The 17037-nt window shown below is 40.6% G+C and overlaps 1 protein-coding gene across 1 annotated transcript in view; it reads right to left on the bottom strand.

Moving 5' to 3' along the window:
- Window positions 1-17037, bottom strand: part of CD53 (CD53 molecule) — a 34307-nt gene that overhangs the window by 12813 nt on the left and 4457 nt on the right. The window contains exons 2-5 of the mRNA XM_005677920.3: window positions 5111-5191; window positions 3804-3992; window positions 1728-1802; window positions 1059-1154 (exon numbers count right to left, since the gene is read on the bottom strand). Of these exons, the coding sequence (XP_005677977.1) occupies window positions 1059-1154; window positions 1728-1802; window positions 3804-3992; window positions 5111-5173 (423 nt within the window). The 5' untranslated portion in view covers window positions 5174-5191. The remainder of the gene's footprint in view (window positions 1-1058; window positions 1155-1727; window positions 1803-3803; window positions 3993-5110; window positions 5192-17037) is intronic.

The raw sequence follows: 17037 nt of genomic DNA, 5'->3' as shown, positions 1-17037 counted from the left end.
TCCAAATTCTCACTTTCTTGAAAAAAAATCGATTTTGATTACTTTGACTAGAGTGCCAAAGTTACTCTTTCCCTATATGGAATCACCTAGGTGCTTTTGCATCACTTTATAGTTTCTCAGAGCTTAAACATACACACACACACACACACACACACACACACAAATGGTTTTTTAAAACAAAGTTATTATTTTTATATTTAATTTTGAAATGATATAATATCTATTATTTGCTTTAAAAAGTTCTAGCAAAAAATGCCTAGAGGATTAGCTGAAACAATATTGGCAAAATGTTAACTGTTAAAGCTGGGTGATATGTACCCAGAGATTCATTTTGCTGTTACTCACTTTTCTTTTATATCAGCCTAGAAATTCTATAATAAAAGGTTTATAAACTGGATTTTTAAAAGAAAGAAGAATAGGGATCCAGAAAGTTAACTGACTTTCCCAAGGCCACCCAATCCTGGTCTCTGGACTTTAATTCCTGCGCTACTTCTTTTACCCCACACTAAGCAGGCATGGCAGGGCCACAGGCGGCTCCAAGTGGTCATAATGGTATTGTCTCAGACACAGACTAGGCCACTGTCAGACTGGCTCCCCGACCCCAGCACACCAAGGGAGGAATGCTGAGTTAAAACATATGTTTGTGGTGGGGAGGGGCATGAGAAATGGGGTTCTGGTGAACTAGGTAAAAAGAATGAGTTGGGCTACTCAGGAATTCAAAACAAATTTCCTATAATAAACAATTTCTCTTTTCAGAAAAAAATTGGAAAATACATACACTAATCCAGTATGACACGTTTGGGTCTTTCTTACATCTTACTAGGGCTGAAACAATGAGCCTGAGTGGGTAAAGAGTAAAAGAGAGAATGTATTAATAGACAGCTTTGTCCCAACCAGGCTCTCATGCTCTCCTGTTTCTGACAACCAGCGTTATTCTGAACCTAGGGGCTGTGGACCTCAGATTCTGAAGCCTTCATGAAAGAGAGACCCTTCCAGTGCCCAGGGACTGAGGCTGGAAAATCACATCTGGGCTGAGTTAAGGAGGATTTTGTACTCACAAATGACTGGATGGAGTCCCATGCTGCCTTGGTGCTGTTGTCTGAGTTGTATCGCTGGATGCTGTTGGTCAAACCCTCAGCCACGTATTCCTTCAGCTGCATGGGGCACATTCCAGCAGAGGAGGCGTTGTAAAAAGCAGGTGAGTTCAAGGAACAGGGAATTTCTAATGCAGGTTAATAAAATGGTTCCATTTGCTCCTCCCTTCCAAGTGATCTCTCCAGAACTAAGTCAGGGGAGGGAGCTTATATATAGGAAGAAATGCTGAGGATGGAATGGCAATGAAGGAAGAAACACACAGCATTTTCTTGACCTTCCAAAACCCTGGGTCTACAAAGGATGCAAAGGGGCAAACCAAACATGGGTTCTCTTAGGCACTGAGACATATATTCTTCACTGCCAGATATATGGAGAAAAATAAATAGGTAAATAGGGGGAAGATAAACTTGATTTTTACTGTTCTTCCCATTCATCCTTCAAAGCACCACTCAAACACAATCACCTTCATAATTTTTTTTCTCCCCAATTACAATCAATCTCTTTTCCCATTATCCTTCCACTTTGACTCTAGCTCTATCATAGGACTTACTTGTGCCAACTTCTCCTCCCCACACGCCGCCCCCCCCCCACTCTTAGCAATCCAACAATGAATTGTGTTTTCTGTAACTTACCTTCTGTTCGTACACAAAGAGCAGGATGGCCAAGGTCACCTCAGCAAGGAGGATAATCAGCAGCAGGATAAAGAACTGGGGCAAAGCAAAGAGATGCTCACAGCACTGAGCCCAGCTACTCCCCCACTCCCACTCTACCCTGGGAGCACAAAGGCAGATCTCTGTACGTGGGCAGAAGTTCCCACCTACTCGAGCTTTCATAGGTTTTTTCATGTTTTGTGAGGAATATCTGTTCTTTTCCTACAACCAGACTTCAAGACTCTAGAGGGCAGATCAGCTATCTTCCAGCTTTTCCCTCTTCTTCCCATTGCACCTATTGAGTTCCATAGTGAATATGGATTACCATTTGTTGAATCAGTGAAGCAGTTTTGACATTAGCTAACTGAAACAGTTGAGCAGAAGACTTGTAAACTAAATCATGTGTCTTCAGAGTTTGGGGCCTGGTTCTTTCTGCAAGCAGAGGCTATTTTGGGGTGGAGGAAGGTGATAATAGAGGCTGAGAGGAGCCCTGTACAGACAGGAAGAAGAGGTGCTCTAATCATGATCTTCACTCTTATTCAACTCCAATTTTAGATGTTTGTGCTAATCACACTTAACAGCAAACACATTTTCACTTTTTAATTTCCTTTCATTGTTTTACCCCAACACAAACTTTGATTATTTAAAACCTTTTTCCCAAGTCTATTATCTTCCATCTTTTGCTAATAGTCTGGGAACTATCTGAGAACAAGGACTTTCTTATTCTATCTTTTGGCTTCAGTTTAACAGGTAAAGGAAAGAAGATTAACCACATGACTTGAGGAAGAAGAAAAGTGATTGGGAACCTATATTTATGGATAGCTGCTACTGCTAAGTCGCTTCAGTAGTGTCCAACTGTGTGTGACCCCACAGACGGCAGCCCACCAGGTTCCACCATCCCTGGGATTCTCCAGGCAAGAACACTGGAGTGGGTTGCCATTTCCTTCTCCAATGCGTGAAAGTGAAAAGTGAAAGTGAAGTCACTCAGTCGAGTCCGACTGTGCGACCCCATGGACTGCAGCCCACCAGGCTCCTCCATCCATGGTATTCTCCAGGCAAGAGTGATGGAGTGGGTTGCCATTGCCTTCTCCAAGTGACACCCTGCTGCTGCTGCTGCTGCTAAGTCGCTTCAGTCGTGCCCAACTCTGTGCGACCCCGTAGACGGCAGCCCACTAGGCTCCCCTGTCCCTGGGATTCTCCAGGCAAGAATACTGGAGTGGGTTGCCATTTCCTTCTCCAATGCATGAAAGTGAAAAGTGAAAGTGAAGTCGCTCAGTCGTGCCTGACTCTTAGCAACTCCATGGACTACAGCCTACCAGGCTCCTCCATCCATGGGATTTTCCAGGCAAGAGTATTGGAGTGGGGTACCATTGCCTTCTCCAATTTATGGATAGAGTGGTGCTTTACTATCGAGCTCTGTGTGGGCACACCAGAGAAATGAGAAACTCTTCTTTCATAGAGCTTATAGGCAAAGCCCAAGTCTAAAGGTGCTCCTGAGCCTAGTTAGCTGACAGGGAGAAAGTGAAAAGCTCTAGTATCACTCACGTTAGACTTCAATGGCCTCAGCCTAGGCTCTCACCCAGCTGGGCCACTCACTAGCTGGTCTGAGATACATACATATCCTCTGCCATCTTAGGAGGGTCACAATACTCAGAAGAATCTAGAGACTAGATTTTCCACCAGCTAGTTAGTGACTCTGAGTCAGATCCTGGAAATATATACTAATGTGAGGAAGATTTGGGTAGATGGATGACGCTTGATTTCAACCATATATAAAGAATAAATAAAAAGCTATGAATGCAAATTATATTGATAAGGGTCATCATTAACAGTGTAAAATGGATACTAAGGAGGACAGTGATATCTTCTCTTATTTGTCCCTCTCAGAAACAAAATACTATGGGCCTAGACACACTGGACTGAGCTGAGGTGCCAACTTCATGTTCCAACAATTTCTTTGCACTAATAGATGAGGTACCAGAAAACGTCTTGCCTGTGGTTTAAGGCATCATGCCCACCTCCCCCTAAGTGGGGGCACATCAGCTGTGAGTCACTCACCGACATAAGCAGGCACTTATTCTCCTTGATGGATCCCATGCAGCCCAGGAAGGCAACCACCATGATGACGGAACCCACAATGACAAGCACATTGCCCAGCGTGAGAGAAGGGAGGTTATGGAAGAGTACTCCAAACTTGCTGTGGATCAGGAGGTAGATCCCAAGGCCCAAAATGCAGCAGCCACAGAACTGAAAAGAAGAATCACATAACATTCTGAAATGCAAGGGTGTTCTTAAATATCTCCTCATATCCCCTTACTTGACATTAGAATCATTTTTCCCCATTGGCTCTAGCCAACAGATTCTTTACCTAGATTTCTCCAAGTGCCTAAATCAAAGGTATCATCTCCTGTGATGTCCCACGCATACCTCATCCTATTCCTATCAGATAACAAAAAGATCATTCCTATGGATAACACAGTATTTTCATGATTCAGATTCCTACTCCTTTTTCTAGATCTTCATGATTCAGATCCCTGCTCCTTACTGGCTCAACTGCTTATATGTGGTCTTCGCTTTGTAAAGGGAATACACTGGTTGAGAAGTTCATCTTTCTTGGCAGAAAACTAGAGAGGCCAAACTTTTAAGAATCTTCTCATAGAAACATGAGTAACAACTCATCCTATGACTGAAATTCAATTGCTAAATTTGATATAGTGAAAGTGAAAGTGTTAGCCTCTCAGTCCTGTCCAGCTTTTTGTGACCCCATGGATTATATACTGCTCCCCCACCTCCCCCAGGCTCCTCTATCTATCCACAGAATTCTCCAGACAAGAATACTGGAGTGGGTTGTCATTCCCTTCTCCAGGGGGTCTTCACGACACAGGGATTGAAGCCTGGTCTCCCGCATTGCAGGCAGATTCTTCACTGTCTGCATCACCAGGGAAGCCTTAATATAGTGAAATCTCCCCAGAAAAGGGGACTTCCTTTTTGGCCAGCTATTTTTTCCAAGGATTCAGGAGGGTTGGGGTCAGGGGAGCAAGAAAAAAAGAAGCATTCAATACAGGGAGTGTAGAATCTTTGGTTTCTCACCCATAGATGTCAGCAGTGAGCAGTAATAGCCTAAAGCTCCCAGAGAAATAGCCTCATCAATCACACTGGTGTCTTTCAATTTTGCAGGCTTTTCTTATGGCAGGATGGGAAAAGGGGAGAAAATTATCATTTCCTGCTTCTTAGGCTGGGTGTACTTCACATGACCTTTGCATGCATGATTTGCACTCCACATCAGGCTCTTCAGGAGAGGAGAGAGAATTAGAGTGTAGCTAGGAAGAGGTGAGCTTAACCATGCTCAGAAAATACACACTTACCCAAAAGATCAAATTGAAGAAAAACAGGACATACTTCAGCAGTTTCAAGCTACTCATGCCCATGCTTGAGATATTCTTGCCCTAAAAAGTAGAAGGAAGAAGAGAAGATGTGAGTGGCCTGACTCTGCAAAGTGGCACCAGAGATCAGAGGACACGAATGTCCAGGGTTCAAGGGTCTCCAGCATCACTGAGTTTTAGCTGTGACTCTTCTTTGGAAAGTTTCCCCAGACTTCTTGCTCTTTTAGTCTCTGAATTGAGGTACCAATTAGGTCATCTTGGACATTCACTTTTGCTTCAGTTCAGCAAGCCAGGGTGCTTAACATTTAATTAGGCACTCTAGAAATAAGTAGTAAAGCCATTCTTGGAGGAGGGTGAATTACAGTGACACAAAGCAGGCATCTGGGGGATAAAGGATAATCTGGTCAATCATCTGGGGAGGTCAGTGACTTGATCCACCAGTTTCTTAAATACCCTGAGATGCACACACAGTCTACATTTGGTCTATGAACTTCTCTACATGAAAGTGGAGGGAGCATACCTATGCCTCATTCTTCTACCAAAGAAACATATATGGTGTTTTCTGTTCTAGGTGCTGTGGGAGATACAACCATTACTAAGCAATAACTATTTTCCAGAGAATGTCAGTCTTACATTGTTGGTCAGAGATAAAACTGACCAACAAATATCCAATGAAGAAATGAAAAGAGATTAGCAATGAGAGCTTGAATTTTTAAAAAATAGAATTTCATTTTTCAGTAGAGGACATCAATATTCAAAGTCTGGTCCTCAATTCTAGAGATCCAGATACACATTTTTTAATTTTCTTTCAGAATTAATGCGGTTATATAGAGGGACTCCTATTTAAAAGCTGCACATAAGACTGATATATAAAGCAGAATGTCAATTTATTGCTTTTCTCCCAATATAACTATGACTTTTCTAGTTCATGGATTGCTTTTATAATCCATTACACTGTCCTTGCAGTATCAAGATGCCCAGAAATCAGGTGATATTAAGGGATAGTTCATTTAGGCTGTAAATAAGCCTAAGGGTTTTATATTATCTGGTCTCACATTCAGGGCTTCCCTTGGGGCTCAGCTGGTAAAGAATCAGCCTGCAATGCAGGAGACCTGGGTTTGATCCCTGAGTTGGGAAGATCCCCTGGAGAAGGGAAAGGCTACCCACTCTAGCATTCTGGCCTGGAGAATTTCATGGACTACAGTCCATGGGGTCGCAAAGAGTTAGACAAGAATGAGCAACTTTCACTTTTTTTCTTATATTTAGGCCTTTAATCTATTTTGCGCTTATTTTTGTGTGTGGTGTTAGGGAGTACAGCGATTCCTTTAAAAACTAAAACAGAACTGCCATATAACCCAGCAATCCCGCTACAGGCATATACCCAGAAAAAAATCATAATTCCAAAAGACACATGTACCCCAATGTTCACTGCTGCAGTATTACAATAGTCAGAACATGGTAGCAACCTAAATGTCCATTAACAGCGGAATGAATAAAAAGGTTGTAGTACATATATACAACAGAATATTACTCAGCCACAAAAAGGAATAAAACCAGGTCATTTGTAGAGACATGGATGGACCTAGAGACTGTCAAACAGAATGAAGTAAGTCAGAAAAACAAATATATGAATGCATATATGTGGAATCTAGAAAAATGGTATAGACCATCTTATTTGCAAAGCAGAAACAGAGACACAGATGTAGGGGGCAAACATATGGGCACCAAGAGGGGAAAGCTGAGGGTGGGATGAATTGGGAGATTGGGACTAACATGTCAACACTGTTTTTTTGCTTTTTTTAAATTTATTTTTTAATATATATACACTATTAATACTATGTATAAAATAGACCACTAATGAGAACCTACTGTATACTTTGGATAACTCTACTCAGAGCCTTGTGGTGACCTAAATGGGAAGGAAATCCAAAAATTAGAGGCTATATATTAACACACATATATATACAGGTATAGCTCATTCATCTTGCTGTACAGTAGAAACTAATACAACATTTTAAAGTAACTATATTACAATAAAAATGAATTATAAAGAAGTGTGATGATTTACTACACAGACTTTGAAGTCAAATTTGATTTCAACTCTCACATATACCACCAAACAGGTATGTGAGATTTGGAAACCTGCTTAACATTTCTAGTCACAATTTATTCCTATGTAAAATGGGATAATACTTATACCTCACAGGGTAGAAGTAAAGATCAAATCATCTTATCACAGAGACTGATATACAACCAGTGCTCGGTAAATGGAATCCATGCTTATTAACATGGATTTGAGTGTTTTCCAGGCCTCATAATCAAGGGTTAGCTGCCCAAAAGGACTACACTCATTTGAATGTGTCCGTTGAAATGTTACCTCCTTTATCAATCCAGCTGAAAATCTTTGAATTTCCATAGCATTTAGTGCTGTTCTTTGGGATTTGATAGCCACAAACTGGAAACAACCTGTGAAACTGTGATTTATAAGAAACATATTATGATGACTAAAATATATTTCTCCAAAACATTTAGTCTTTGTCCATAGTTCCTGGCTCACAGCTCCCAAAACTCTTGGGAATTCACTGAGCAATAAGAACAATCAGAACATTTTTTGATATATAATATTTGGTCTCTCATCCTCAACTCCTGAAAATAATTCAGAACCATAACGGTATCTTACAAGCCCTTACTGCCACAACTGGGTTAATGTTAATGAAGGTCACTTATTTTTTATTGATGTATAGTTAATTTACAACATTGTTTTAGTTTTACATGTACCGGAAACTGATTCAGTTATGATATATATATTTTTTTTATTTTTCAGTTTCTTTTCCATTATTATAAGATATTGAATAGAGTTTCCTGTGCTAATAGTAAGTTCTTGTTGTTTACCTATTCTATATATAGTAGTGTGCATATGTTAATCCCAAACTACTAATTTATCTCTCTCCTTTCCCTGACTGTATCATATTAACTGAAGTAAGTAAGACAAAGACAAATAACATAGATATCACTCTTACGTGAAATATTTTTTTAAAATGACACAAACTAACTTATTTACAAAGGAGTAACAGATTCATAGACATAGAAAACAAACTTTCCAAAAGATGTTCAAACTACCGCACAATCGCACTCATCTCACATGCTAGCAAAGTAATGCTCAAAATTCTCCAAGCCAGGCTTCAACAGTATGTGAACTGTGAACTTCCAGACGTTCAAGCTGGATTTAGAAAAGGCAGAGGAACCAAAGATCAAATTGCTAACATCTGTTGGATCATTGAAAAAGCAAGAGAGTTCCAGAAAAACATCTACTTTTGCTTTATTGACTATGCCAAAGCCTTTGATTTGTGGATTACAACAAACTGTGGAAAATTCTAAAAGAGATGGGAATACCAGACCACCTTACCTGCCTCCTGAGAAATCTATATGCAGGTCAAAAAGCAACAGTTAGAATTGGACATGGAACAACAGACTGGTTCCAAATTGGGGAAGGAATACATCAAGGCTGTATATTGTCACCCTGCTTATTTAACTTATATGCAGAGTATATCATGCAAAATGCCAGGCTGAATGAAGCACAAGCTGGAATCAAGATTGCTGGGAGAAATATCAATAACCTCAGATATGCAGATGACACTGTCCATATGGCAAAAAGCAAAAAAGAACTAAAGAGCCTATTGATGAAAGTGAAGGAGGAGAGTGGAAAAAGTTGGCTTAAAGTTCAACATTCAGAAAACTAAGATCATGGCATCCGGTCTCATCTCTTTATGGCAAATAGATGGGGAAACAATGGAAACAGTGAGAGACTTTATTTTCTTGAGCTCCAAAATCACTGCAGATGGTGACTGCAGCCATGAAATTAAAAGATGCTTGCTCCTTGGAAGAAAAGCTATGACCAACCTAGACAGCATATGAAAAAGCAGAGACTTTACCAACAAAGGTCCATCTAGTCAAAGCTATGGTTTTTCCAGTAGTCATGTATGGATGTGAGAATTGGACTATAAAGAAAGTGGAGCGCTGAAGAATCGATGCTTTTGAACTGTGGTGTTGAAGACTCTTGAGAGTCCCTTGGACTGCATGGAGATCAAACCAGTCCATCCTCAAGGAAATCAGTACTGAATATTCATTGGAAAGACTGATGCTAAAGCTGAAACTCCAATACTTTGGCCACCTGATGCAAAGAACTGACTCATTGGAAGAGACCCTGATGCTGGGAAAGATTAAAGATGGGAGGAGAAGGGGAAAACAGAGGATGATATGGTCGGAGATGGACATGAGTTTGAGCAAGCTCCAGGAGTTGGTGATGGACATGGAAGCCTAGCATGCTGTAGTCCATGGGGTCGCAAAGAGTCGGCACGACTGAGTGACTGAACTGAACTGAGGTCCATTCAAGTTGCCACAAATGGCATTATTTCATTCTTTTTTGTGGCTGAGTAATATTCCACTGTATCCATTGTGCCACATCTTCTTATCCATTCGTCTGTTGATGGACATTTAGGTTGCTTCCATGTTCTGGCTATCGTAAATAGTACTGCTAAGATCATTGAGGGGCATATATCTTTTATGAAGGTTAACTTTGAAAAGCACCAAAGGATAGAGCCTACTTGCCAGGAGAACCAACTGTGAATAGAGGATCGAAACTTAATCTCATTCCTTGATTTTCAAGGAGGGGAGAGGGGAATAGAAGTTGAATCAGTCACCAAGTGAATTAGTCAATCATGCCTCCACAAAAAAAAAAAAAAAAAAAAAGGAGGAGTTCAGAAAGCTTCCACTTGGGGGAGAACCAGAACATTTTTATATGCTATCATTCTGATTCCAAGCTGCATATGGACAGAAAGTCCTTTTGTTAGGACTTCATCCTATGTATCTCTTTATCTGACATTACATATTGTTTGTATTAAAGCAGTAGTCTAGTGAAATGGATTCTCCTGAGTTCTGCGAGCCCTTTTGGTTAATTAGTTGCACCCAAGGATGAGGTTATGGGAACCTCTGATTTATAGGACATAGGTGGGTCAGAAGCTTGGGTAACACTTGGACTTGGGGCTGGTATTTTAAATGGATGGCAGCCTTGTGGGACTGAGCCCTTTGTTTGTGCAATCTGATTCTATTTCTGGGCAGACAATGTTAGAATTGAGTTGAATTATTGGACACTTTGCTGGTATCCAAGAATTGCTTGCTGGTTTGGAAAAGCTGCCACCCACATATATATTGGAATCAGGTCCAAGAAGCTAATCTACAACCTAAAGCTCTAACAATAGGTGAATGGATGAATAAATGGTGGTAAAACTATATAATGGTATACTACTTGGGAGTAAAAAGAAGGAACTGTTACTACATGTTAGAATGTAGGTGGATCTCCAAATGATTAAGGTGAGTGAAAGAAGTTAGCCAAAAAGGAGTACCCAATGTGTGATTCAGTTCAGTTCAGTTCAGCCACTCAGTCATGTCCGACTCTTTGCAACCCCATGAATCACAGCATGCCAGGCCTCCCTGTCCATCACCAACTCCCAGAGTTCACTCAGACTCACGTCCATCGAGTCCATGATGTCATCCAGCCATCACATCCTCAGTCATCCCCTTCTCCTCCTGCCCCCAATCCCTCCCAGCATCAGAGTCTTTTCCAACGAGTCAACTCTTCTCATGAGGTGGCCAAAGTACTAGAGTTTCAGCTTCAGCATCATTCCTTCCAAAGAAATCCCAGGGCTGATCTCCTTCAGAATGGACTGGTTGGATCTTCTTGTGGTCCAAGGGACTCTCAGGAGTCTTCTCCAACACCACAGTTCAAAAGCATCAATTCTTCGGTGCTCAGCTTTCTTCACAGTCCAACTCTCACATCCATACATGACCACTGGAAAAACCATAGCCTTGACTAGATGGACCTTTGTTGGCAAAGTAATGTGTCTGCTTTTCAATATGCTATCTAGGCTCAGTGAAAAAAGGAAAGAGGAAAAAGATGGCACTATCTCTGTGACAACTGGGACCATCATTGAATACAGTAAAAGTATTAAAAATCATCACAAAATGGGCAGTTTTTCTCCTTTAATTTGGTGCAAGACTACATGGAAAATCAGGGAAGGAGAAAGAGATGCTCTTTCCTGTCTGTGAAGGAAAGGATCAGTGGGGATATCCCCCGGTTTGTGGGCACCTCATTAGTGGGTGCTCTGTGGACAGTTAGATTACAGGGCCTGAAGCAGTTGTCACAGGATCTGAGAATATTGGACATGAGGTGACTCTAGGAGGCTAGTCAGGCATGGACTTACCACCCCAGCCAACCCCACTGGAAAAACTGACACCCTTCTGCTGTCAAAATCTGTGACTCATGTGGTCCTGTGAGAAAAGTCCCTGATGTCAGCTTCCAGGAAACCTCTGTGACTGAACTGCAGTTAGGTGTGGTACCTCCCACACCCAATGTGGAGGCCAGAAAGGAAGTTCACCCTTTAGTTTTCTCCAAGCAAAGAGCTCTTTGGCTGATAAACTGTCCCATTAATTTCTAGTTCAATCTCTTTTTCTCTGACCCATACTTATGGGTCATCGAATATAGTCTTGAATCTAATCAAGCCTAAAAGTGGCTAAGGTCAGACAAGAGTCCCAAGGAAGTATCACTTCTTGCTCTCCAGCCTTGTCTGATTCAAGTTCAATTTGGATACACCCAAGACAGCTTTGTTGTTGGACTACTATATTTATGAGATGTTAGTAAGTATTCCTAAAACAAAAACAAGCAAAACCATAGGGAGTGAGGGGAATCTATGGTTAGTCATTTCAGAAGTGAGATTAAATAAAATAAAACATAAAACAATGAAGTTTTTTTTTCTGATCAACTTCTGAGAAAACTGTTATATACTAATGTACATTGTGAGTCTCTAAGAGAAACGTCTACTTCTATAACTACAAACCTATTCATGTATTACAGGTTACTTATTAACAGCTCATAGTATTTCATAGCTCAGAGAATATTGCATTCCATGGAACAAAGTTTGGCAAACTCTAGTACTGGACTTGAGTAGGTTTAGTTTTGAATTCTAACATTGGTGCTTACCAGAAGTATGGCCCTGGGCAATTTCCTTAACCTCTCTGACTTTCCCAATTTGTTCTTCTTTAAAATGGTGATACAATGATTCATACCTTATTAGCTAAAGGACATAATATTTCCTGGGTGGCTCAGTATCAGACTGCTGGGTTCAGCGAAAACTGAAAGATCAAATCTAGAACTTCCCTAACAGTCCATTCTTAAGGGTGACTCTGAAATTTCTGCTAGATCTTTTTTTTTTTTTACTTTTTAAAAATTAATTAATTAATTAATTTTACTTTACAATATTGTATTGGTTTTGCCATACATTGACTTGAATCCACCATGAGTATACTTGTGTTCCCCACCCTGAACCCCCCTCCCACCTCCCTCCCCATATCATCCCTCTGGGTCATCCCAGTGCACCAGCCCCAAGCACCCTGTATCATGCATCAAAACTGGACTGGTGATTCACTTCACATATGATATTTAATATGTTTCAATGCCATTCTCCCATATCATCCCGCTCTTGCCCTCTCCCACAGACTCCAAAAGACTATTCTATACATCTGTGTCTCTTTTGCTGTCTCACATACAGGGTTATCATTGCCATCTTTCTAAATTCCGTATATATGCATTAGTATACTGTATTGGTGTTTTTCTTTCTGGCTTACTTCACTCTGTATAATCGGCTCCAGTTTCATCCACCTCATTAGAACTGATTCAAATGTATTCTTTTTAATGGCTGAGTAACACTCCATTGTGTACATGTACCACAGCTTTCTTATCCATTCTTCTGCTGATGGACATCTAGGTTGCTTCCACGACCTGGCTATTACAAACAGTGTTGCGATGAACATTGTGGTACACGTGTCTCTTTCAATTCTGGTTTCCTTAGTGTGTATGCCCAGCAGTGGGATTGCTGGGTCGTATGGCAGTTCTATTTGCAGTTTTTTAAGGAATCTCCACACTGTTCTCCATAGTGACTGTACTAGTTTGCATTCCCACCAACAGTGTAAGAGGGTTCCCTTTTCTCCACACCCTCTCCAGCATTGACTTTTGGATCACAGCCATTCTGACTGGCATGAAATGGTACCTCATTGTGGTTCTGATTTGCATTTCTCTGATAATGAGTGATGTTGAGCATCTTTTCATGTGTTTGTTAACCATCTGTATGTCTTCTTTGGAGAAATGTCTGTTTTAGTCCTTTGGCCCACTTTTTGATTGGGTCTTTTATTTTTCTGGAATTCAGCTGCAGGAGTTGCTTGTATATTTTTGAGATTAATTCTTTGTCAGTTGCTTCATTTGCTATTATTTTCTCCCATTCTTAAGGCTGTCTTTTCACCTTGCTTATAGTTTCCTTTGTTGTGCAGAAGCTCTTAATTTTAATTAGGTCCCATTTGTTTATGTTTGCTTTTATTTCCAGTATTCTGGGAGGTGGGTCATAGAGGATCCTGCTGTGATTTATGTCGGAGACAGTTTTGCCTATGTTCTCCTCTAGGAGTTTAATAGTTTCAGGTCTTACGTTTAGATCTTTAATCCATTTTGAGTTTATTTTTATGTATGGTGTTAGAAAGTGTTCTAGTTTCATTCTTTTACAAGTGGTTGACCAGTGTTCCCAGCACCACTTGTTAAAGAGATTGTCTTTTCTCCATTGTATATTCTGCTAGATCTTGAGGAATAAAATACATTAGGTGCCAGAAGTTCTTTTAGTAATCCTTTGCCTGTTTCATTTTTTGTAATATCTTTAAGATTTGTGTGCTATTGTTAAAAAAAATTCAAACAATATAGAGAATACAAAAAAGGAAACATAAAACCTTCTGCAACCCCACAAGCCAGAGATAACCACCTTTAACATTTTTGGTGAACATCTTCCCAGACATTTTTTAAATATACAGATCTATTTGACAATTTACATAGAAGAACATGGTATCCAGCAAGTAGTTATTGGTTTCCCATTTATTCCTACACAGAGTCTGTGGAGGTCTTTGATTCATCACTGGGGCCATAACTAACACAAGTTTTTTTCTAAGTAAGAGAAGAAATCTGTTCTCTATGAGTGCTCCCAAATTATGGCCCTCATGACAAAATAATTTTAGATAAATGATATAGTTCATCAAACCCTGCAAAAGGCCGAGCTCTTCATAAATAAATTTTATCTATAAATTTAGCCCTACTTTTCAAACAGGAAGTCCAAGGCTCAGACAGCCTATGTAACCAGCATAAGATCACCCAGATAATAATCAACAAAGACAGGGCATAGGCCAAGGTCTTTCATCCTCCCAAGCCTACATTCCTTCCATTGTCCCATGGCCTGGGAACTCACCTCCCACTTCACCATTCAACTCCCTCCCTGCAATGTGATGAACCTCCAGAAGGACTCTTTTCATTTTTTACAGTTTGAACCCCTGTGAGCAGTGGCTGAGTGAGGTAGGATGTGGGTTTGCAAGTAGGTCTATTTATGGAGTAATAAGCAGTTATAGATGGAGCGGTGTTACTAAAATCAAGTCAAATCAAACCATCAACTTTATGCATTAATTTCTTCTCATGTCTACATCACTTCATCAAAAGAATGTGTCTGTCAGCTTATTTTTTCCTTAAATAGTGTTCTGGTAAAAATTTCCTTTCAAGGCTGCTCTCCAGGGAGAGGAATTGGTGATTTATAAAAGAGAGAAAGAAGGAAGAAGCAAAAAGAAGAGAAACAAATGAGGAACACAAATCCAGATGATCCTGGGGTCTCATTTTCCTCCATTTGGGAGCTTAGCAAGGTCATCACTCAACAGAAAAACCACAGATGATCCTAGTGGCTGAGCTGAGACAGGACCTATATAACAAGGTGGCTCTCAAAACTGGAACAGTTACATGAAACAACTACAACTGCTCCAGAGTCAATGGACTAGTAGTTCTCTTTCCTTAGCATAAAATGTGTAGAATTTTGATGCAGAGGGACCCTGTCCTAGAGACTTGTCCACGGTGTGCTCAGCAAGCTATGTCCACAGTGGGCAAGACTCTCTGTGAGATAATGAAAGCTATTTCTATAAGTATTCCTGTCAAAAGTTGAAATAGCCTGAATCTAGTCATGAGGCAATGGCACCCCACTCCAGTACTCTTGCCTGGAAAATCTCATGGGCGGAGGAGCCTGGTGGGCTGAAGTCCATGGGGTCACTAAGAGTTGGGCACGACTGAGCAATTTCACTTTCCCTTTTCACTTTCATGCATTGGAGAAGGAAATGGCAATCCACTCCAGTGTTCTTGCCTGGAGAATCCCAGGGATGGGGAAGCCTGATGGGCTGCCATCTCTGGGGTCGCACAGAGTCGGACACGACTGAAGCGACTTAGCAGTAGCAGCAGTCATGAGGAAACATCAGACAAACCAAAATAGAGAGACAATCTAGAAAATATTTTCCAGTAGTCTTCAAGAATATCAACGTTATGAAACAAAGAAAGACTCAGGAACCATTCCAGATAGGAGAAAATTACAGAGATAACACTTAAAAGCAATGCATGGTCAGAGATTCTAATAGCAAAGAACAGCAATGCCAAAGAATGTTCAAACTACTGCACAATTGCACTCATTTCATGTGCTAGCAAGATAATGCTCAAAATTCTTCAAGTTAGGCTTCAGCAGTACATGAATCAAGAACTTTCAGATGTACAAACTGGATTTAGAAAAGGCAGAGGAACCAGAGATCAAATTGCTAGCATTTATCGGATCATAGCGAAAGCAAGGGAATTCCAGAAAAGCATCTACTTCTGCTTCCCTGACTATGCTAAAGCCTTTGACTGTGTGGATCACAACCAACTGTGGAAAATTCTTAAAGACCACCTGACCTGTCTCCTGAGAAGTCTGTAAGCAGCTCAAGAAGCAACAGTTAGAACAGGACATGGAATAATAGACTGGTTCCAAATTGGGAAAGGAGTACATCAAGACTGTGTATTGTCACCCTACTTATTTAACTTATGTGCACAGTAAATCATGCAAAATGCCAAGCTGGATGAAACACATGCTGGAATCAAGATTGCTGGGAGAAATATCAATAACCTCAGATATGCAGATGACACCACCCTTATGGCAGAAATCAAAGAGGAACTAAAGAGCTTCTTTATGAATGTGAGAGGAGAGTGAAAAAAGCTAGCTTAAAACTCAACATTCAAAAAACTAAGATCATGGTATCCAGCCCCATCACTTAATGGCAAATAGATGGGGAATAAGTGGAAGCATTTACATATTTTTTTTCTTGGACATCAAAATCACTGTGGATGGTGACTGCAGCCATGAAGTTAAAAGACTCTTGCTCCTTGGAAGGGAAACTGTGACAAACCTAGACAGCACATTAAGAAGCAGAGATACCACTTTGCCAACAAAGTTCCATATAGTCAAAGCTATGGTTTTTCCAATAGTCATGTACGGATGTGAGAGTTGGATGATAAAGAAGGTTGAGCACAGAAGAACTGATGCTTTCAAATTGCGTTGCCAGAGAAGACTCTGGAGAGTACTTTGGACTGCAAGGAAATCGAACCAGTCAATCTTAAAGGAAATCAACCCTGAATATTCACTGGAAGGACTGATGCTGAAGCTGAAGCTCCAATACCTTGACCAACAACTTTTGGTCATAACTATGATGTATTTTCATTGGAAAAGACCCTGATGCTGGGAAAGATTGAGGGCAGGAGGAGAAGAGGGTGACAGAGGATAAAATAGTTGGATGGCATCACCAGCTTAACGGACATGAATTTGAGCAAACTCAGGGAGATAGTGAAGGACAGGGAAGCCTGGTGTGCTGCAGCTTAAGGCTGAAACTCTCATAAAGAGTTGGACATAACTTAGTGACCAAACAAAAACAATATAGAATATTAGTGAGCCAAAAGGGAGAGGATAAATGTATACATATAGCTGATTCAC

The sequence above is a fragment of the Capra hircus genome, chromosome 3, assembly GCF_001704415.2.
Source record: "Capra hircus breed San Clemente chromosome 3, ASM170441v1, whole genome shotgun sequence".
In the NCBI taxonomy this organism is placed as follows: Eukaryota; Metazoa; Chordata; class Mammalia; order Artiodactyla; family Bovidae; genus Capra; species Capra hircus.
This window is presented reverse-complemented; position numbering and strand designations above follow the sequence as displayed.